The following is a 25,020-nucleotide window of genomic DNA, read 5'->3' as shown; positions in this document are numbered from 1 at the left end:
AAACAAATAAGAGCAATTACTTGTCATTAGATTTTAACTATGACCATTACTTACTGAGGGCATTTCCGCTTGTTGGCTTAACATGCCTCTTTCTCCCTTGGGCATTTTTATCATCCTCTTCCTTATTTACACTTTTATCAGATCTTGTGAGAATCACAGTTTGTGTGGTAAATTTATTTAAAAACTGTGTTTCAACTGTAAATGAGAACAAGGAAAACAGATTAGACTTAAACCATTAGACAACCAAACACCACAAATAAGAACATACAATACAAATGCCACTTGGATTAAACTCTGCAAATTAGACTAAATAACTCCCTTAAATGTCATCTCTTCTGCACACTTTTCTGGTATGGACTGAATTATGTCCCCCTAAAATTCGTCTGTTAAATCCCTACTCCTAAACATGAACGTGTTTGGAGACAGGGTCTTTAAGGGGGTAAATAAGATTAAATGAGATCATAAGAGTGGCACCCTAATCCAATAGGACTGGTGTCCTTACAAAATGAGGAAGAGATACCACACATGCAGGAAAGGCCTGGTGAGAACGTTGCCAATCTGCAAACCAGAGATATCTCACCACAAATCAACTTACTCGCACCTTAATCTTGAACTTATAGCATTCAGAACTGCGAGAAAATAAATTTCTGTTGTTTAAGCCCCCCAATCTGTTATGGCAGCCCAAGCTAATGTACCTTCCTTCAGTTGCATTCACCCACCCAATCAATTTTGTCCATTTGGGTTCTCCCACAGAACTTTGCCCTTCATGCTATTGATTCTTATGTGCCCCACTAGTTAGCAATAACCTCAAGAATAACTGTGCTTTATTCATGTTGATATTCATTGACTCTGGTACCTATCATAAAACTAAGAAAATACCATCAACAACCAAAAATCCTTTTGTATTAATAAGCCCCTTCCTACAATACACAAATGACTCTGACAATGTTAAGAAACATATTTAGTCACTCATGTGTAAGGGGATTTGTTTCCACTTGTTTTTCTCTTAAATGCCACTGAATGAAGTTTTTATTGAAGAAACAGGCCTGTTTGGGAAAGAAAACTGCTGGATCACTTATTAGAATGGAAGATGTGAATATTAGGGATGGGATATCAGGAGTAAATGTGAGAAGCAGAAGTAGAGAATTCCCCTTACCATCCTATACTGTATTGCTCATATCTGTGGGCTAGGCAGGCTCAGCCCAATTTGAAGCACAAGATGATGCTGCTTCCTTAGTACATAATTGTCATCAAAGAGGGTCCCATTCACTTAATTAAACCCAAGGTATGGATCTTCAACACTGTCTTCTATAACTTAGTTTTTTCTTTTTTAATCTTTTAAAATGTTGATGCCCACCAATTTTTTTTATCCACTTTCCTCTAAATCTAAGGGTTTTCCCTGGACAATTCTATGACATAGCTGATGATTCTAAGAATTATATTTTCAACTTAATCTTCCTTTCTGAGTTCACATGGATATTCCATAGTAACCCTAGTTTCTGTGAATCTGGACTGAATTCATTATAATTCCCCTCCACAACAACCTGTTCTTCCATTATGTTGCTTGTGTGTCTTAGTCAGCTTGAGCTGCCATAACAAAATACCACAGACTGGGAGGCCTAAACAACAGAAATTATCTTGCCATTCTGGAGGCTCAATGATCCAAGATCAAAGTGATCAAACTGGCTGATTGAGTTTTTGGTGAAGGCTCTCTTCCTGGCTTGAAGACGGCCACTTTCTTGATCTGTCCATACATCACAAGCTCTCTGGTGTCTCTTCATATAAGGATACCAATTCTATGGGATCAGGGCTCCACCCTTATAACCTCATTTAACCTTAATTACTTCCTTTCTCCAAATATAGCCACAATGGGAGTTAGGGCTTCAACATATACATTTTGGGGCGACGCAGTTCCATCCATAGCAATGCAAATGCAGATTCTACGCACGCATTCACTAAAATCAAACACTTAAAACTTAATGAATCTCTTTCTCTGATGCTAATCCCAATCACTGACCAAGTACAATCAACTTGGGTCTTTAGTATCCCTTTCATCATTACCTCATCTTAGGTTAGTATATCTTCATCTTTTTTCCTATGTATTTGAAATATTTTCTTAACTCTTCTTCTCACCTTCAGATTTACATAGTTCCTTACCCACAAGTGGTCCATCCTACACACTACTCCTTAAACTATCTCACAGGTAAACTGTATCATGTTTCTCTCCCACTTCAAAATTTTAAGGGAGTCTCCATGGTTTTTACGTGGTCTTGCTACTGCTTACCTCTCTAGCTCCAACTCTTGTAGCAGCTCCCCTTTCTTCCTATATTCCAGGCACGCTGAACTATTCACTGTGGCTGCCCAAGGAGTGCTGTGATGTTACCTGCTTCTGTCCCTTTGCTCCTGCTGTTGGTTTTGCCTGGAATGCCTTTCTCTCTCTTGATCTATCAGATTCAGTTCTCATGTCTATAGTATAATCTAGTCACTTCCTTTTTTAAAAGTTTTTCATTATTTGTCCAGGTAGATAAGATTCCCTGTGTAGTATTCCTACTAGCCCTTTTGTGATTTCTATCAAAAGACACAGAACACTTTATTGTACTCTGTAACTACTAGTCATATTCCCTGCTGTTACACTCTACCTATTAAGTCAGAGAACACGTCTTATATATTTTTGCATCCTTTGTATCTAGTTCAATGCATGACACTTAATGCATTGACACTGAATAAATACATGAGTCAAAAACAGAAATTATGCTATTAAAAAATAATTAAATGCAGCATAAACAATCTCATAGCAGAAAATAGGAACTCTTACCATGGCATATTTTTCCATCCCCATAAAATCCTTTTGGACATGAACCACAATGATAGGAACCAAACGTATTCAGGCATTCTACTCCCTCAAAGCAAGGCTTGGAGTCACACTCATCAACATCTTCCTGGCAATTTTTGCCTGTACAAAATATAGATCAAGAGCTCAAATTATTTAATTTGAAAAACATCGTATGTCCAATTGGCTTATTATATAACTCCTACTTTTTATGTCTGTCCTTCTAACCCCAAAAGAGCTGCTATGAATAATGAGGATAGAAGTATGCTGTTTTTAAAACTTACTGTATAATCAAATATAAAGTCACTAATTACATTCAATTTAATATTAACCCAGACCTTTCAAGTACATGCGATTATATTGTAAATAAGTTAAGAATTCCATTAATATTTAAGGCAAAAAGTTTTATATTACAGTAGTAATTTGAACTTTGTTTAAAAAGTCAGTAATTTTTAAAAGTTATTTAGGATGGTTGTCTGTTTAGCTTAAGGACAAATTGTTTAGACTAGTTATGAAAATTCATGAAAATTGTTTGTGTTAGGAAAGTCAGTCTGTCCTTAATAAATGTTTTTGAGTTGATGTGGTGCTCTTTGAAATGCTTAACAACTCATCTAAATGAGTAAATTCAGTCATATATGGATGGTAGCTCTTATTATACTAAAATATGTGAGGCAATCAACATTTGAATTATTTCAAATATAGTCTACAGTGGAGTAGAAAAGAGATCTATATTCATAGTTCCAAATGATAAAATTTTTGTTTTAAAATGCTGAAGAGGTTGGGCGCAGTGGCTCACACCTATAATCTCAGTACTTTGGGAGGCTGAGACGGGCGGATCATGAGGTCAGGAGATTGAGACCATCCTGGCCAACATGGTGAAACCCCATCTCTACTAAAAATACCAAAAAAATTAGCCGGGCATGATGGCAGGCGCCTGTATGTAGTCCCAGCTACTCGGGAGGCTGAGGCAGGAGAATGGCGTGAACCCAGGAGGCAGAGCTTGCAGTGAGCTGAGATTGCGCCACTGCACTCCAGCCTGGGTGACAAAGCGAAACTCCATCTCAAAAAAAGAAAAAATGCCAAAGAAAATTAGAAGACACATAAATACTCTGCTCAGTTCTATTGTATTGTTAAAATAGGTGTCTTCAAGAAAAATATCAACTTATTAACTATATATTTACTTATTTAATATTTACATTCATTAAACATAAAGAAAATATTCATATGAGTTTTTAAAAAGCCGTGGGAAATTAAAGGTTGGCAGTCATATATTTATTTCTGTGATCACACATTTTAGGACAATTAATGAGTTAGTAAATATGCTAACATTTCATTTGATTTCAACTTTTTACCATGATATTTCTAAGTCAATGAATTATCAGTAAAACCTCTCTTAAGTGATAACTTTTGTATTTTCTCTGGTATAATTGCTTTATTTTTCCATATTATATCTTAAAAGTAATACATTTTAATACACTTCTCCCTACCAAATATAGGTAAGAATGTTTAGGGACCTGCAAAACAGGTTCCTACATTGCTATAACAGTTATAAAAATTATCAAAACTGTAATAGTGTATGGAACTTACAATTTACAAAAACAAGGGATATGGATAGTAATTATATTTGTAATAACTTTTATTAAAATTGTAAAGATGTGTACTAAAATCTTTACGACCACACATTTGCTTGAGTAATCTGTAGATGTGTTTTTCAAGGAGCTTTTCTTTCTAATTTGTTATGAGGAGCAAAATCTTACCTTTGAGCTCAGGTGGACAATCACAGGAATAACTGTGAAAACCACTAATACAGCTGCCAAGACCACAAGGGTTGGATTGGCACCCACTAATGTCCACTTCACAAAGGCTGCCATGGAAGCCAGGCAAGCAGACACACAGGTACACTCCACTCCCAGGAGAAAAGTTCCTATCAGACACACATGATCCACCATTCAAGCAATCACAAGACTTCACAGTCACCTACAAAAGAAAAAAAAGGAAATGTCTTATTTTTCAATAAAATTATCCTCAGTTTATGTCCCAGAAATCATGACAGGCATGTGTGTTTATGTACAAGTATGACCAAATCACTTATATTTGATATATATACACACACACAAATGTAATATAAAATTGTATTAAAGATAGTTTAATAAGGCAATTATGCCCACTCCCAGGTGCATAACCACAATATAATAATAAGGATAACTTTTCCAAAAAAAAAAAAAAGTTACAAGATGATCAATTTCTGTCATGCAAGTAGAACAACTTAAAAAAAATCATTAAAGTGGAAAGCAGTTAATCACCTGGGTTATTCACAAATCTAGAGAGCAAATGATCTCCCGAGTTACTGGGTTAATATGGCATAGAACGCAGCTGCTCTTCACAATATTACTTCAGTGTAAAAGTGTGTTCCAAGTTTCAAATGAACAAAGGACACATACAGGGTTTGTAAGTATTAAGTGCTCATGACTGACATAACCAAAAGTCAATAATGAAAGGAATTATAGTTGCCAATTATTTATCTCAAGTTGTATTTATAATCTTGATTTCTAGTTCAACATCTCAGGTCCTTTCACTTGATGGAAGAGGGTATAATTATCAATCTTAGATTAATCACACATCTTTCATGAAGGTGGAGCTGAAGGAGTTCTTTAGTCTTGCCATAGTGAAGTGCCGAATAAAACAGTATAGAAATTATTAATTCAGATCTGTGCTTCTGGGCTTGAGACTCTCTCTAAAGTTTTAAATTCTTACAAAGAATAGTCAAAGTTTTGGCATTTTAATTTTCCATACAACGTTTAATAACTTTGTTGCTCTTTACAACTAGAATATGGCTTGTATTTTAAATTCAAATAAAGTTGTTAAAATTGCGAAAGAATCCAGTGACACTTATGTAATTATAAAGATTACCTCAATCGTGACTCTAGTTTCAGCATCGCAGTCATCATTAAGGCATAGAGTAAATTGTTGGGGAGTTAGTAACTCTGTTTTCCACATAAAAAGCCCTGCAGAGGAAACACTTGCCCCTTCAGGACCAGAGTCCAGCGTAAAATGGATATCAGAACCTTCTGGATCGAAGGCCATGAACTGATACTCAAAGTTTTCACCATAAAATGTCTGTAATTTGTCTTGCAATGCTTGAATCACTGGGGGCTGGTTGTCTGTGATAGAGAAAACACTTAACTTTATACCCGTGTAGAAAAAGGAATGAAGTGTACTTCTGAGAGCTCCCACAGAGATATGCATTTTGTTGAAGACTGAACTCTGCTAAAAGGTCTATTAGCTGCTTTCATTTTTTTTTCAACATTCTGAGTAAGTTCAATTCCATTCTTAGACATGTGAAAGTAACTGACAGGTGCAAGACCTCAGGCATTATTATGAAAGTATGAAAGCACTTTGGATACAGCACAGAATATATAAATACACATGCACTGTCCACACTGGGTGCTGTGCCTCTTCTGTCTTACTTCTTGGTGTTGACTGCCTCACTACTCTCTCTCTCTCTGACTGTGAATCCTTTGCACTCTGTTTAAGCCTCATTTTCTCCCTCTACTCCCTGTCTCTACTCCTCCCTCACTGCCCATGACTGCTCCGTTTCTTTGGCTGCTTTGAACGTTTCTCGCTGTACTTGCCTCCCCAGCTATAATATGTGGAAGCCATTAGTCATACTTATCTTCTGCTCCTCAGAGGTTCTTCCAGTGGCTGAGTACACACACTAAAAAAGAGACTATTTCAGGATGGGCATGGTGGCTCACACCTGTAATCCCAGCACTTTGGAAGGCCAAGGTGGGCGGATCACTTGAGGTCAAGAGTCCCAGACCAGCCTGGCCAACACGGTGAAACCCTGTCTCTACTAAAAATACAAATTAGCAGGCAGGGTGGTGGGTACCTGTAATCCCAGCTACTCGGGAGGCTGAAGCAGGAGAATTGCTTGAACCCTGGAGGTGGAGCTTGCAGTGAGCTGAGATCGCACCACTGAGCTCCAGCCTGGGAGACAGAGTAAGATTCTGTCTCAAAAAAAAAAAAAAGTGGCTATTTTAGAGGACAGGCAGAGTTCCCTTTACACTCATGAAACAACTGAAAATCTCTTTTTATATTGTCTTGTATTAAAAAAAAAGTCTACCTTTCCAGCCCACTGGCTTAATAGTTGGAACAAATAGCTCCATTACATTGTACTGAGCACAAAAATTCTGCTTGCATCCACAAAGCACTAATGCCCCGAGATTGTAGCTCTGGCTCCTGTTCCGCCCCTGCATATCCTTACACAAACAGCCTAATTTATGGATCTTAATTTCCTCATCCTCAATATGAGAGATTTAAAAGACATGATATTTTTATGACCATTTATGACTTTGAACACTATGAGACTACAATGAATCAATCAGTCAAACTATAGCCATTGAAAAAACAGAGGCACCAATTCAGAAGTTGTATTGTATTTTCATCTCTTGCACTGTATTTTTCCTCAAATTTCCATTGTCTTCCCACAGCATTCCGTGAATCTTAAACCTAAGCAGTGAATCATCTGGCAAATGTAATGAAACACAGTAATGAAATATGCACATACAATTATAATGATATTACAAAGCATTGTATAAATATAAAGTTGTATGACTTCCTTAAATAAAATTACATGGGGCCAGGGAATAATTGTGCCCTATTGTCTCTAATAATGTCTGATCTCCCCGTGAAGAAAGAGAACTTGGACACCTATATGGATGGAACCAACAGAGCTCTATTTATGAAAGTGAGGAAGTTATATGGTACGTGACTATAATTTGGGGTATTGTTTGAAACAAAGTATCTCAAAATTATCTGTACCCAATATTATACTCATCACATCACACAACAGTAGTGCTGGAAGGCACTTTGTAGATTACTAAGTCCAGATACCTTGTTTAACAGGTGCTGAATCCATGGCCTTTGAGCTTAAATGGTTAATAACTTCACAAAACTGAACACAGGTAAGGCTAAGCATGGGAAATTGTGTGTAACTGAGTTAATAATTGCCATTTCTTCCATTAATAAATCACATATGCTTTCCTAATCAAATATTAAAATAAATATCCTATACCCTCAAAGTACATTTTGCAGTTAGGAGAGATGCTAAATTAAACACAAAGGTCATTCATCTTAAACACATTTATGTAACTTCTGGCTGAAAACCACTTTTAAAATGTCTTGTATAGGAAATATTTGGATTAATAAAGAATAACTTACTTTCTAAAAATGACCAAGTAAATCTTGAAATTTGGGGTCTACAGATCAAACAAGGGCTGGTTGGATTTTTGTCTCCTTCAACATAGCAGAGTCCCTCAATAATGCAAACATTTTCCTAATGGAAAATTTTTAAAAAAGAAAACATCAATAAAGTACAGCTATAGTTAGCATATAGAAAAAAAACTATATAGAAGGATGGCAGTATACGTACTGATGATTCCAAAGAAAGCACATACATCTATTTTGATACTTTATAATCATAAGTGCATATGAGAAAACAAATTACCTGAATATGTAAATGTCTATAAAACTGATTGATTTGGAGGTAATAAAAGTACATATAAGTTTTATCTTTATGAAGTTATAGCTTATAATTTATAAATAACATGGGAGAAAATCTCTCTTTTGGTATTTTTCACTGCTCAACTCATCCTGGGAGTGCTTTATTCATAAAGTAATAAAACCAACTTCTTTTTTTCCTCCACAATTTATAAAATCACATTAGGTTATAGTTATTTTCCATTTCCCTAGCAGCCCACTATGTTCTGTGAACACAGCCAACTAGACCAGATCCTTGGCATAATTATTTCCACACTTGATAATGGATATCATTACACCAAACATTTGAAAGAGATGCTGATAAGCACAGAAAGAACATTAAATGTAGCAAGTATTCTTGGGGAGAAGACTAAATTTTATTCAGGAGACATAAACTTAGCTCATTTTACAAAATCTCCTTTAATATCACTTGGAAAATTGCATAAAAGAGCAAAATAGCTCCAGGAGGAGAAAAAAATCTTGAATAATAATATTTTTAAAGTACTTATGGATATATGGAAATGAAATATTTGGGAAAAATAAAAATCAAACAATTTCTCAAAACCAGAGATTTGATCTGATGACTAATCTCAAGAAAATAAATTTTAAACTTAGAAAAAATAATACTTTAAAATTTTCATGTACATAAATATTATTTGTATGCACCTCAGCTTTGAGGAGTCCAAGTGTCTGTTAAGTCAGCAGTTCACATGTGAGACAGCCCTTCTGATAAATACAGAAAGCTGGATATAGATTAAGAAGAAGTTGTGACTGCAACTCGGCTCAGGCTGCACTGCTGTTCTGTAATCCATCAAGTGGCAGGTATTTACATGCTCTAATAAACTTAGTTGCCAGGAAATACTCCCCATAAAAATACTAACTTTATACATTTTACAAATTTTAGCCAAATGTATGTCATTTGATGCAAAGAAGAGTAGGTAATCTAAGATCTCTTATGGGAAAGTCATTATTACTACTGAAAAAACAATGTAGGTAGGAGTGAAGTAGTAAATAATTTAGTCTGGACTTCCTCTTACAATTTTTTGGAAGTAATCTGCCATTTCAAAATGTTAAAGGTAGGAACCTCTTCCTTGCAGGCAGAGTAACAATTTCAGTTACCTTATATAAACTTGAGGAAGGCTTTTCTCTATTAGTTTTTCTGGTATAAAAGTGAAAAAACTACAATTAATGTGCCAACAGCATAGGAAATGAAAATATCTATGATGTAAATGTGAAAACACATGAAAAAAGTACATACCTTTATAGTACATGAGTCATTTTTATAGAGACCACAAACTTGGCAAGCACCATCATATATGACCATTATTTTGGGATTACTGAATTTATAACCATCATTAGATACCTGTAACATAATAGTTCTATAATGAGATGATTTGTTCTAAATGTTCTAAATTCATTATGAAATGTTATATATAAGCGTTTACTTTGTTTATAAATATGAAGATGTCTTTTTATTTTTTACCTTCAACTGCCACTTCCCAGTTGGTTTCCCACCCACCAGATCCAGGGTATCAAACTGCTGAACATCAGTGGGCAGCTGACAATCAACAGCTCTGCTATTTTGGAAAACAGTCTGTGTATAGATGGGTTCTCCAGGCATCCATTCACTGCTATTATACTGAAGACACAGTGAGAAAGCAATTAACCTCTGTTAAATTATGGAAATATTTTGTTAGTAAATTACATGTAATCAAAACATAAATTTTAAAATATATGCCTAGTATAATGTAATATATAACAGGGAAACAAAAGTCACATTGGGAGTGAGTTTTATTCAGAATAATGAAAAACATATATATGTTAATATGATGCAAATTGCTCCCAATGAATCATGCATTTCTTGGCGGTTCAAATAGAAGAAGTTACCAATATTGGTCATATACAATGGATCACTATGTAATGACTTTTGTAGAAGAGGAAACACACTTGACTATATAGATGACACACAGTGGATTGATTTTCTGCCCAGAAATTCCTTCATTTCTCCTGCAAAAGCTTCCATCAACTCATCTACTTGAAACTGTCCTTTCTGCCCCCTACCCAGTTCCCACAGGGTCTCTCATATTCCTATATGACCAATATCCCTGACTATGCTTGACTGGTGCAGGGGCGGACTTAAGCTAGGTCATTATTTCAATACTCATGATATTTTAACTTTGTACCAATGGAGATGTCATGTCAGTTGGCCTCTGATGGCTTGAGTTGCAAGACACAAAACTATGGAGTGGATGGTGGCCATTTTTTCACTATGGAGAGAAAGCCAGTATATAGTGAAACAGGAAAATGAAGCCCACAAACAAAAGCCGAATTGAGACAAACATACACACACACACACACACACACACACACACACACCATATAAAAATGCACACATACTGAGTCTTCATGGTGTTCAAGTCTCAAGTTCAAGATTTTTCTTGAGATTTCAGCTACTTTCTTGTTCTTGATTCTCTAAAAAATATACTATCGTCATAATAAATATTTTTGCTCAAGTTAGTTTATTAGTAATTTGAAACTAAATAAACTCTATCTAGTTCACCCTACTTAATAACTCAGTGACATATCATGCTTAAGCTACACTTTTAGTATATTTTTCAGTATTGAAAATGCATTGGTGTCAAAAGAGGAGAAGCCAGAATAATGTTCCAAGTATGGGTAACTACATAGGAAACCAAAAGCTATACCTTGCTGTCAAAATTTAGATTTATATTTTTCTTTGAAACGTATTACTGTCAAATGTTTTCAACCACTCAGAATTTGTCATAGAGCATGCTGATGCTTCAACATTGTGGGTAAGCAGGAAAAGGAAAGGAAAACATGATCACTCTAATCTGTGGCTAATAGAAATTATGTTTTTGAAGATTTGATGATTGAAAGAGTGAGCTGCGAATCTCCATATTTAAGGGAGTGTGCAGTCTAGCCTAGCAGATCTACCAGTCGTTTCCCTCTTATAGAGGAAGAATGACAATGATTTCTCAGAGTAGTCATGATACCTACACTTAGGTGAATGTAGGGTCTCGGTTTCTTGTGTGGAAAGAAGGCTCCAGCCAATGACTGGCAATATAGAGATTATTTCCAACTTTCTGTTTTAAGGGGCCTACCCAAAATGAGGAATATACAGTGTTCTATTTCCTTTTCATTCATCAATATTTCATGAGTATATATTATGTGCTGAAAATATACCAGTGAAAAAAGATCACAAAGAAAATGACAGACAACATACAATTTTATTATTGCATTAAAAGAGACTCAAATAAGATATAATACGAAAGGAGTTATTAAGTCTAAGTAACTAGTACAGTCAAAGAAGGCTTCAAAAAAGCAAATACTTCTCTTCCTGAAAATAAAAAAGGAGACTGCCATTTGAACACTGGGAGCAGAAGTGGAGAGAGTGCAATTCACATGAATGGAGGGAATAGTGTAGGAAAAAGACAGGGATGCATGGAATAGCATAAACAGGAAGTTCAAGCCTACAAATATAGACATGAGCTAAATCATAATGTGCCATCCATTTCTTGGATAACATCTTGTATTTAATCCTATAAATCAGCAACTTTAAAATTGGATTTTGTAGAATCTTGACTGCTTTAGGGGAGGAAGTGAAAGAAATGCTTAAGTGGTTGAATCTCTAGCTAAAAACTTGCTTAAAACTACTAATACAAAAGTAGAAAAAAGCATGTAAAATATGTTACACTTTATATTAAAAAAAGAGTTGCTATCAATTTTTTGTACCAAAGAAATATAGTAAGGATTAACCAGAAAATAATGACAGTAGAAACACACTTTAATGAAAAGGAGTGATGGAAAGCAGATGACAGGGATGACAAGAAAGTAACAATTCTATGTGTATACCTTTGTATAGCTTCAACTCTTAGAACTATGATAACATTTCATATACCCTCCAAATGATTAAATAACTATAATCAACCAGAGTGTGGAAGAAACTCAAAATGGAAGACAAATATTTTTAAAACCTAATTGTATTATAAATAAAACAGATAACCACTCTAAACAGAGTGGAAAATATTTAATCTAACTCACTTTGGAAAGTTATCTGCCTTCATATTGTGACCTTGTTTCAGGAATTTGTTTTTCACAGAGGAAAGGGTTAGAATTTCTGAAACTGACTTACATATACACTTAGATTGAGAAACCAGATAAATATATTGTGGATGATGAAAGCCAGTTTTCACCTGTAAAGAAAAGAGTTACAAATGAGGAAAGGAGAAGGCTAGAATGAACCTTATGGCACTGCACTGAAATCAGGAGTTATCAGTATCAACTCACAGAGATGACAGATAAATAAACAGATAGGTAGTTACGTGTGTGTATAAGTGTACATACATAGATTTTCTAACTGTGTCCATTAAAAGGGCCAAGAAGCAGTAACTACCCTGTAACAAGAAGCACACCTTGCACCCAAGTCTTGGATTTTAAATGACCCTCTTTGATAAATGGAACTGCAGTCTTTAGAGAAACGGTTGATTCTAGAGTTGGGCTAGGAAAAATATGAGTCTGGAATATCGTAAGATGCCAGAACATGATAAATTGTTCAAAAAATTATGGGAGCAAGTTAAAAGGATGTGAGAACCAATTTGTAATAGCTCCCAGTGGTCAAAGCTGGAATAATTTAAACAGCCAAATAAAGAATGATAGCATTGAGTTATAATTCATGAAATAAGTTTCCATTAGTCTATACTGGCATGAGTAAATAAATGAATAAATAAATTGGAAACAAAGAACAGCTCTTCCTTTCAGTAGAATTCCAAATCATATGTGTAGAAGAAATGATGGAAATAGAAAATCACCACTGGAAATACCATAATAATAATTGCTACAAGCAAAAATTATAGTTGGATGCTAAAATTAGGAAGAAAATGTTTGAAGAGCTATCATATATTTGCGTAATCTGAAAGTATCTCCCTACAACATATTTATTAGTTACAATGGGAAAAACAGGAAGCTTAAAGTGAAGACACATGGCAAAAACCCCTTAAGTAAGTGATCAAAATGTACATTGCCCATGATTAGATACATTGCATCATGAAAGGATGCACTAAGAATTGCACAATATGGCATGATCTCAATCTAACCATAAAAAAAGGAACATTCCACAAAACAACTAGCCCGTGCTCTTCAAAAAAACCAAGTGTGCAAAAGATGAAGAAAGATGGAGCACAGTCACAATATTCAAAAGAGCTAAGTGTGCAAAAGATAAAGACAGAAGGAGCACTGTCACAATATGAAAGAGACTGAAGAAACATGACAAAATGCAACATAAAATCTTAGATTGGATCCTGAATCAGAAAAAGGACCATTATTAGTTGGACAACTGGTAGAATTTGAACAAGGTCTGTAAATTCGTTAATAGTATTGTATCGAGGTGAATTTTCTAGTTTTAACAATTGTTTTATGGATATGGTTTATAAATAAGATATTAACTTTAGGAGAAACTGGGTGAAGAATTATTGGAAACTCCATTATTTTTACAATTTTTCTGTAAGTCTCAAGTTATTCCAAAATAAAAGTTTTTAAAAATTACTTCATAAAATGGGAAGTCATTAAGGATTTTGCGTGACCTGATTTCCAAAATGCTAGATTTTAAAGAGGAACCCAATCTTCGAAGGGAACTGAAATTTGAACTAAAAAGGTGAGCAGGAATTGATTCATGTTGACTGAACATGTAACAGGGGAGCTAGGAGAAGACATTAGCTTAGTAGCAGGGCAAGCACATTCCATACAAAGTGAATGCAAGGCTTTGAGCAGGGCCCATGTTGGTAGGGTTGGGGATCCTAAAATAGTGGCACATTAAACAGGCTTGACTGGAGGTATGAATTAAAGGCTAGAAGATCCTTTAAAACCCAGCACTGGGCAAGACTGGGTCTAGGAGAGACAAACTTAACTTCAGCATAACGTAAAATAAAGACAGATATGCATTCTAATTTCAGTTTGGGCAAGTGAACATCTTTCTTTCTATAGTACTTGATTTGGTTTGGCTCTGTGTCTCCACCCAAATCTCCTCTCAAATTGTAATCCCCAAGGATCAAGGGAGGGACATAGTGGGAGGTGACTGGATCATGAGGGCAGTTTCTCCCATGCTGCTCTCATGATAGTAAGGAAATTCTCATGAGATCCTGATGGTTTAAAAGTGGCAGCTTACCTCTTAACTCCCTCTCACCTGCCGCCTTGTGAAGAAGGTGCCTCCCTCTGCCTTCTGCCATGATTTTATGTTTCCTGGGGTCTTCCCAGCCATGTGGAACTGTGAGCCAATTAAACCTGTTTTCTTTACAAATTACCTAGTCTCAGGTAGTATCTTTATAGCACTGTGAAAATGGACTAATACAGTTCTGTATAGTGTGTTAGAGGATTCCAGATTTTACTCTGCATTTATGAGAAGTTTGGAGGAAATGGGACGTAGTATGAGAGTAAATCACAACAGACAATGCATCTGAAGGTAAGTACAAGATGTGCTTTCTAAGAGAATATAAATCTACAAAATTCGCTCCTGGCAAATCACTTAATTTTCATGTGATGTCATATGATTTATTCTGCCAAGACTAATATAATGTCTATTCTCTTAAGTGATATTAAAATTACTTACATGTACCTTTCTATTTTGTCTTACTACTTCATTGGGATTAAAATATTTCATGGCTTATTTAGAAAGGCTCCACCCATAAAATCCTGAAGTTAGCATACTTGTGTTTAACTACTTGATAAAGACACATACAAACCTATTTCCTCCTGTAAATTCTCAATCTCAGAATCACATTTGGCTTCATCAATTTAGAGAAAAAGTAAGAAGAATGTTATAATGTGGTTTGCTGTCTTAAGTTTTCAGCTTACCCACATATACTTTTGAAATTCATACAGTTATCCTTAAAATAAAATTTCCATTTGAATAAAGACAAGGAAGACCATTTAAATAATCATCAAAAATAAGGTATAATTTGATATACTAATGTTCAAACTGATCATGTCTGTTTCTGTGGCCTTCAGAAAGATAAATACTATTTTTTAGAGGTAGGTATTTTCTGTCTAAAATCCATAGTAAGGAAAATATAAAGAATAAATGCAATTAGTCCTCATTTTTTGATTTGTAAAAGGGAAACGTTCATATCCAGTTTATGCAAGATAAGTCTTGGCTAAAAACAATGTCTCTTCTTTATGTTTTTACATTTCAAGAAATACAGAGGCTTACATAAATCAAGCTTGATATTCTTTTAGCTTTTTCATATAAGTGAAAACAGTGAGCTGATACTTCAATAAAAAGTTTATAAGATATTTTAATAAAGTTAACAAAGAAGCGTCAACATTATGTAACTTAATCATTTTCCTGTTCAGCTCTCTAGATATAATATCGTTTGGATTTATGTTGCTAACTGATAGACCAAATTAATCCAAGATAATATTAATCTGAGTATCTCATATACTCTATTGTTTCTCAACTCTATAATTAACATACCTGTAGCTTAGTAACTTCACATTTAATTGAAGGTAATTCTTTGAAGCCTCTGCCAAAAACTCTCACCATCATACAATTATATTTTTGAACATCACAGAATCCAGCATTCCCAAGCTCTGTAATTTCAGGAGCTTTGTCTTTGGAAAAAAAATATATAACAAATGCTACATATTTTATTTAATTTCAGGAAAAAAACTAATTATTTCCAAGCCCCAAATTAAAAGCATATGGAAAGTAATATTTTGAAGTATACCTAAAATGCTACTTACAACACTAATTAAGCCATTAAATGTTAAGAGTAATCTGGTATTAGAAGAGGTATCTACCATCAAACCAATAATAATATTACAGACACTACCAGTCCTAAAAACACAGGTTTCGCTAATGTTTAATAATATTTTATATCAATTAAGGACAAATATTAAGAAATTACCACTACAATAAAGTACATTTTGGCTTTGCCATTTTGGCTTGTGCCATATAGCTGGGTTATAGAAAAAAATACTTCTGTAATAAAATATAGTAGTTAGTAATGCAATGCATTAAAATTTCAAAATGTCATCTGTATCAGTAACATCTGGTTGTCAAAATGGACATATGCGGTGTGTAAAAGTTATTAAACCCTTTGCCTAAGTACTGGGAAAACCTAAGTGAACACAACTGTACTACCAGTAGGGTAGAAAATCATGTGTATTCAGAACCTTAAAAATCTTGATGAAAATTTTTTTTAAAGCCTGGGTTACTTCAGTCCATACTTTCACAAATTCAACAAATGTTTAGTAATTTTTATTTATCTATTGTTATTCTAGGTACTGGGGATGTAGTAATGAACAAAACAAAAGTTTCTGCCTTCATGTAATTTGCATTCTAGATGAGAGGATAAAAAAATAAACAAAAAGATAAATATAAATTATATTACACAATTGTTTTCAGGAATATGGAAAAAATTATATTAACTATATTAAGGGAGATTAAGACCATGGAATTGTGTAAGAAAAACAAGTCTATTTTGAATGACCACAGAGGATTTTCTGATAATATGACATTTGAACAGAGAAGTAAAGAAAATAAGTCATAAAGATCTGTGGTGGGAGAATCCTCCGGTGAGAGGGAGCAGTGAGTGCAAAGACCCTGAGGTGGGAGCAGGCCTGGCTCCTTTGAGGAATAGCAAAGCTGCCAGTGTGGCTGAAGAGCAGTGAGCTGGGGGAGGAATCCTAGATGAATTCAGTGAGCGAGGAACCTCAGACTACCTAGGGTCTTCTACGCCATGGTAGGGATTGTGGACTTTACTCTGAAGGAGATGGAGAGCCGTTCGAGCTATATAAATGCAGGAGCAATATGATCTCACTTACACTTCAGTGGGGTCACTTTAGTTGCTGCTGCACAGAAAATTAGTTTTGGGAGAATCTATGATAATCCGATGGGGAAATAATGGTGGCTTGGACTATGGTTGTAGCAGGGAAAGAAATGAAATGCTTTGAAGCTGGAGCTGGATTTGCTGCTAATGAATTAAACTTGAGGCATGAAGGAAAAGGACAGGCAAAAATGACTACAAGTTTTTAATGTGAGCAAATAGGAATGAACTTTGCATTTACTAAGAAGGAAAAGGCTGTAGGTGGAAAAGAGCCAAATGGTAATAATGGGAGGGAAATCAGGAGTTACTGGTCTACTTATTAAAGGAAACAAAACTTTTTACAGTTTCTTTGTCTAACATATTAAGACAAAATAGTTTGTACTGTATAGATAGATGTGTTAGAGAAAAAGAGTTTTAAGCAAATTAGTGTAATTAGCCAAACAATATAAACACAGTGCTTTAAAAATACTAAATTTGAGTTCTGGGAAAATAGTGATTCTCTATCGGTAGAGGGCCCACTTGTGTGTAAAGGCCCTGAGGTTAAATGATCTTGGCACTTTCAAGGGACAGCTTAGAGGGGCTGGAGTGGAACAACAGGGTGACAGTAGTAGGGAATGAGTTTAGAGAGACACTGAATGCCAGATCACACTGTGCCTTCCAGGCTGTTATAAGTTACTTTGGCTTTTACTCCAAATAAGATGAGATGCTGTTGGAAAATTAATAATGTATTAATTAATATCACTTGGAGGTTTTCTCTATAAAATCTGAATAAACACTGTTAGGATACTGAGGGTGAAATAAAGATCAAATACATTTTTATCATGAAATATCATATGCAATATCAAACTTTGAGGGTATTTACTTACCATAGGAATCACTGCAATCATAGGAACTAAAGCTTGGGGAACATGCACACCCCCATTCCATACACTGCCCATTGCCGCTGCATAAATTGGGACATTTTAATACTAAGAGAATGTCTTCAATTGATGTGCCATACTCTTCTGTGTTATATTTCCCCTCCTCCACAATCCTCTTTTCACATTCATTTTCTAAAAGAGCCACACCTGCTTCTGCCCAGCTAAGATCATCTTTTAACAGAACATCCTTCACACACATATCTATAACACTGTCTACTCTCTTGCCAAGAAAAGCAAGACAGAGCCTTCCTATGCTGGAGTTGGCTAGAGTCTGCTGACAGAGGGTCAAGGTGCTATACTCGGTGATGCCAGAGGGTGTGGGCCAAGAGGGGAAAAACTCTTGCTGTACATCCTCAGCATGGTCCTCTGGGAAAAAATAAGTAAGTTCTTCCAGATCCGTTTGGCTGAGACTCGGGAAAGCAAACAAAGGAAGAAACTCATAAGTTTTGCCGTTTCCATCTGTTTTGTCGATTGTACCTCATTTCTTGGCTGTGGCTTCCCCGGCCTTGTGTATATTTCTTATTGTCCAAATATTTTAGTGCATCTTGTTTCTCATTTCCAGGATGTTTTTGTACATTTAAGCCTCGTTTAGTCAGGTTTATGTGTTTTTTTTCTTGTGGAAAGAAATTTAGATTATATTCTTCTGGAGATGTATGCTTGTTTATCTTTCTGACAAGAGTGTCTGAATTAATATATTCAGAGGTGACATCTAGTTCTGGTATCAAAGAAGATAAGCTGACATGACTGATGTCTTTGCAACCCAAGGCAATTTCTGATTGAGAAACACTGTCCAGATCATCGGAAGACGGATACGCTGCAGTGTCCAATGAACAGCTACAATAGGATGGCTTTCCAGGTGACGTCATAGAAATTGGCAGTGTGTCAAACATGCTTTTTCCTGGTAAAATCCTTCCAGATGGAAAACAAGAAAGAACAGTAATTTGTACATAAACATTTTGTCCTAATATGTGTTGCAAAAAAGCAGAGTGTTGAGCCACCACCTGTTTTAAGTCTAATATTAATACAATCGCAAGTGGAAAAATAGTGTCTTACCTCCATTCATTAATAAAAGCAACATAATTGTTAAAATTTTGATCAATTTGGATCCCATTTTTGTCATGGAAATCATTTTCTGGATTTTCATCAAAGGTTCCACAAAGTCCCAGAGTGTTTCTGTAATCTACACTAGGGGCTCTGATCGTTAGACTCATGCCCCATTCACCAAGATCAGCACGGATGAATGCCCCAGAAGAAAACCAGATCTGAAAAACAAAAATAAACAATACAGAAATAAAAGATGTTGAAGCAATGTTCAATCTGGATTAAGAAAAATGTATTATTTAAAAAATAAGAAATAGTTATTCCCTCAATATAAAAAGAGAATAAAATACTGATTTTCTTGACTACAACTTTCCTCTTAACATTCTATATCAAAATATGGGTTTTTGCATTTTGCTGACCTGAAATTTGATGACCATACTGATCTTTTTATTGAAATATGTTGCTTGCAACTTCTTTCTTTAAATAATTTAAACTAAAATGAGATAATTTATGCAATTAATATGTTACAAATACTGAGGAGGATGTTTACCAAGTAATGTTTCTGATAACAATTATTTAATACAGAATTAGATTGCCAAGTAATTAATTTACACAGATAAATATAATTTCAGAGGAGTACATGTTCCTACAGCTAATTAGCATTCTCCAGCTGCCAATAGACAAACAGAATCAGAAGCTAAATTTTAACTAGAAGGTAGCTTGGGGAGTTGGTGATCCAAGCAAGGAGAGTTTGCTGAATGACCCTAGTAGCCTGTGCAATCTAACTGTGAACCACCTCTCCCACCACAGGAATATCACCTCTTCCAGACCGGCCACTTTGATGTACTGTATATGTGGAGAAGCTATCTCTTCTAAAAATCACTGAAGATACACCACTCTTTGCTCTTCTGGTTGTTTTTCCCCTTTTAATTTTCTTAAAATTTAAAAATAACTCTTTTTTTCTCTTTTTACAAAAATGGTCTGTGTTAGTTACATTAAATTATTTTAAAAACAAACAAATTTTGCATTCCAAACCAACTTAAGGTAGCTAATATTAAGATCTTTGTGCAAATTCCTCAAAAGCCTCTTTTATATTTTGGGCATATCTTTGCCTGTCAATAAACACACACACCTACTCCAGCATTTTCATGACTACAAAGTGTTCTACCATATGACATCATTATATTTAGAGTTTTAGTTAAGCCTGTTTATTGATCACTACTTAACTATGACTTTTTCATCTTACAAGGAAAGATACAATAAACATCACCGGGAGTATTCACATCCTTAACTATTTTTTTACAATAAATTTCCAGAAGTAAAATTTCTTGGCAAAATAGCACACGTAGGTGCAGGTTATATATGATATATATGTTCCCTGGAAAGACTGTTACTAAATGTACTATCGCTATGCTTCCTGATATTGTATGAAAGATGTTCAATCTTTATTTATTTATCTATTTGACTGCTAATGAGGTTAAAGTTTTCACATTTTTGTTGATTTTTGTACTTTTGAACATATCAGTTTTATTTCTTTTGTGAAAAGGTTTTTTATATTATTTGCTCATTTTAATTGGAGTGCTGATTATACATTAGTGATGCAGGAATGTTTTCTATCTGACCTATGTTTTATACATAGCAAATATTTTCCTAATTTTTGATTTGCATTTTGGTTTTCAGTGATGGAATTCAAATATATAACTTATTTTCAGAAATGATTTTTCACTTCAGTAAATATTATACAAACAGAAACTTAAATTTTTAATACTTTTATTTAAATTTTAATTTGATTTACTTGGAATTACTTGTTTGAAAGATGAATGGAAGGTGGCTATGACCTGAAAATACAAATAGTTTACTCGCAGATATGAAGTATAATCTTTAAAAAAATATTAGCCTGCCAGGAGTAAAGGAAAAAGAATTAAAAATATTGGTGAATATATAATCTTAGGTTTGTTTCCTGACTTCATATTCTATTGCACTTATCTACCAGCCCATTCCTGAGGTAGTACCACACTGTATTCATTTCGAAAACTCGTTGATTATTCCTAAATATTCATTCTTAATTATGTCTGTCATCTCTGTCTAATATACTATTTATTACACATTGTCAAAAGAAATTTTAGTGACTAATCCACCAAGTTGTCATACTGAAATTTTAAATAAGGCAGTTTAAATTTTACATGGTTTTAATGATGTTGTGTCTATTTGTGTGTGGTAAGTGAAAAAAATGTATTCCCTCTAAGATAATGGTTAATATAAATGCTATTTTGTTAAACAAACTAATGTTGAAAAATGATAGCTCCTAATTTAATAGAGATGTTTATCTGAAAGGGGAAAAATGAAAAATACTTTTAATGTTAAAGAATCATACATACTATGACTTTTCTTCCTAAGTAAGATTCACTTATCTTGATATTCCTGGTTACATCTTGGCTTTTTACAAATAAATATGGTTGTGATTCACGTAGCTGACCATTGCACATATCAAAAGTAACTATATCACCTCCTTCCTGGGCAACAAACCCACAGTTACATGACACTGGATAGTGAAGGCTTCCGCAGTCCCACTGACGTACATGGACTTCAAAATCACGTGACATACTCTTATGAAGCACAAATGTTCCAGTCTTGAAATTATCATATACCCTATCATTAACAAAAGGCAATTGCATTAAAAAATCATGTAAAATATCACAAAAGTATGTTATTGATTTGCAACAGCTTTATGTATCACGATCATTTTGTTGTATGCACTGAAGGAAACAAAGTAGTCATAAACACCTCAATCTCTCCCACTACTTTCTTCCCTTTCACCACTCCAGTCAAACTGCTCTCCTTGAGCAGGGCAGGCTGGCTCGATTGTCTTCTCCCCATATGTGTACACACGTGACTATCTCCCTCATCTTTGAGTACTTGTTAAATGTCACCCGCACCAAATGGCTTTTTGTAACCACTCTATTTTAATATAAATTGCAACCCCTCTTTTCAGCCTTCCCTTTCCACCCAATTTAGTTTTCTTCACAGCAAGTATCTTCCTCAGATACCCTTCATATTTTACTTATTAAATGTGTTTATATCTCTCTTCCCCTTTGCAAAAGTCAGCTCCATGAGGGTAGAGAGTGTTTGTTTTGTTCACTGCCATACCCCCAGTACTTAGAACTTGGCTTTTCACCTAGTTGTTGCATAATTCATCTTGTTGAATTGTCAGATTAAATTCATCACTACTACGCTTTCTTGAGATTTTTCCACTAAAATGTCTAAGCCTTTAGTTATAACCATAAAGGATTCTTGCCTGTGAGATCAGTTCCTTCAGGTTCTTAACACCTGTTGACACCATTGGAGTATAACTTTCTTATGGAACAGTTTCTATATATTGAATAATTTTACTGACAATGATCATATTACAATTTTTTAAGCAAACCACAACCATCTTGCATCATGAAAAAAATGTTGATGCAACACTAAGATATTCTTATCATTTTCCTTACAGACATCTCAGAACCATGAATCTCCCAGAATGATATAACTGAGTTTAAATCTTTCTATGCAGATATTAATAACAAAATAGTTTAGATTACTTTTTGGTCTTTTGCCCATTTTACTTTAAATTCCAGAGGCAAATATCCAGGTATCCATAATAGTTACAATAGTTTTTTTCCTGAGTATTCTTGTCAAGACTTAGGAGTAATTAGTTCTAAAAATAATTCTAATATGTTTAATCATTTTGCCTAAACTTAAAGATTGTTTTATTATCATATGGAAATGTTCTAAACATCTTTAGAGTAAATAATTTAATCATTATTAAAAATTTAAAAAGAGTCTAGCAAAAAAGATTCTCTGTATTTGTAATAATATTTATTTTTACAAGTTCAGCCTTTTAAATAATCCATGTTTTTTACTAAGAATTAGATTTTAAGGCAAAAATTCTACATAAACTAGTATCGAAACAAGCCAGTAATTCCTTTCTGTCTAATTTCAGTGACTAGGACTAAAAAATTATAAAACAATACGCTGTTTAAAATAAAACAACAAAATCAAAGCAAACAAAACTACTAAAAGAAGAAATTTTCAGGAAATTACCTGCCATCAAATGTAATTATATGTGGGTCAGTAAATGAATAGCAGTAAGCAGTTGAGACATCCTTTACTTTGATCTTAAAAGCAAAGATATTTTTGGTAAATATTACCATTAATTATATTTAGTGATATATAAAAAATTGCTTAGCAATCTCAAAAAATCTTCAATTATTGTTTTTATCATAGTTATTGAAAATTGAATCATTTAAAAACTAATTTACCAAAATTTTTTTACATAAAAAGTTTATAAGACATAATGATAAAATACACATTTCTTCTTAAAGCTTCAATTGCAGTAACAGTTTTGTAATTTGTCAACCTGGATGCTGTCTGGAATGTAGTTGTTCCACAGGAAATCCTCATTAACTATTGGTTGCACTACAATGTTTGTAACTCTATCTCCATCTCGAGAAAAATCTGTGACAGCAGTGTAGTACACAAAAGTGTGGCTACAGGTTCCATTAGCACAGGAAGATGTCTGGAGAAGGTCCACATGACAGGAAGACAGTGCCAAATTTAAGCCTAGGTGCTCTCTACCTATTTAATGAAAAAATAGGTTTAAAAATTTCCAAGAGAATATACTAACCAAAGCATGTAATAAATTAACATGAAACACTGAATTGTAAGATTATTCTCAAATTATTTTCTCTTTCTTAAAACATATGGTTGCAAATTTTGTCTAAATTAAGCCAAAGCTATTGAATCTACCTGATTTTTACAAAGAATTAATCAACTATAATATATATGTATGTACACATAAATACATATTATAATTTTCAATTAGGTTATAAAACTGTATGCAACTGAAGGAAATTCAAAAAGAATGATAAAATTTATTCTTTTACATATTACATATATTATAATTTTACATATTATACATACTAACATGATTTTTTCTGTCTAAGATTTGTACCTTGGGCCCAGATACTTTTGTAATATTTCTCAGCATATGTGTTCATATTCCATCCATTGTTGAATAGTAGCAATGGCTTTTAATTATTGATAAAGGGCTTATCATGTCGAAAAATGGAAAAATCAAAACAAATGAAGATGATCTCACAACAGTAACAAGCTATCTTCTTTCACCTCCCAAATGTCCCAATATATTCACAACCTTGAGATGCTCCCTCGCTTCAATAACAAAGAAAAAATAATTTGGAAAGGAAATGGTAACAAAAAAAGAGAAAAGAACTCCAGGAATTTGTATAACTAAACAAAAAGAACAGATTTGCCCCCAAAATTGGCCACAGAGGAAGTATGCTATCATATCCAATTAATGATTCCAAAGTCCTCCTAAGAATCAAAAAGGAAAAAAGTTGTTAAAAAATGTTCTATCTTCTTTTCTTCCATACAGATTTTTTAGGTATGAAATTATATTAATCAGATATAGGCACACTAAACTATTTTTTTAGAAATACATACTTTTCCCATGCACATAAAAAATAACAGAAACATTCAAACTCTTAACCAACTCTCTAAGGTGAATACAGAATATTTCTAACTTAGAGCCCATAACATCAATTCCTCAAGCCAATATATGAGGGGTTGTTCTCTTTAAGCCTATGAATAGCAGCATAGTCTGTTTAGAAAAACACTCAGACAACAACTGGTTCCCTATGAAAGTAAAGATTTAATGCTATTGTACTTAAAGCGGACAAGATGAGGAGTATCCAGAATGAAATCCAGAATTTTTTCTTCAGAAAACAAAAGCCATTTTTAATTCTCAGAGAATAAGAACATTCATGCAAACTTCTAAAATGTAGAAATATAT

At 34.1% G+C, this 25,020-nt stretch overlaps 1 protein-coding gene across 1 annotated transcript in view; it reads right to left on the bottom strand.

Moving 5' to 3' along the window:
* Positions 1-25,020, bottom strand: part of VWDE (von Willebrand factor D and EGF domains) — a 76,311-nt gene that overhangs the window by 18,637 nt on the left and 32,654 nt on the right. The window contains 13 exon segments of the mRNA XM_063637058.1: positions 55-195; positions 4,588-4,807; positions 5,741-5,991; positions 8,051-8,165; positions 9,627-9,731; positions 9,852-10,007; positions 15,855-15,991; positions 18,075-18,571; positions 18,573-19,037; positions 19,182-19,390; positions 21,548-21,818; positions 23,253-23,326; positions 23,569-23,786. Coding sequence (XP_063493128.1) covers positions 55-195; positions 4,588-4,807; positions 5,741-5,991; positions 8,051-8,165; positions 9,627-9,731; positions 9,852-10,007; positions 15,855-15,991; positions 18,075-18,571; positions 18,573-19,037; positions 19,182-19,390; positions 21,548-21,818; positions 23,253-23,326; positions 23,569-23,786 — 2,859 coding nt within the window.

Source organism: Symphalangus syndactylus, chromosome 3, assembly GCF_028878055.3.
Source record: "Symphalangus syndactylus isolate Jambi chromosome 3, NHGRI_mSymSyn1-v2.1_pri, whole genome shotgun sequence".
In the NCBI taxonomy this organism is placed as follows: domain Eukaryota; kingdom Metazoa; phylum Chordata; class Mammalia; order Primates; family Hylobatidae; genus Symphalangus; species Symphalangus syndactylus.
The sequence above is the reverse complement of the archived record's forward strand: the minus strand, read 5'-3'. Positions and strand labels throughout refer to the sequence as shown.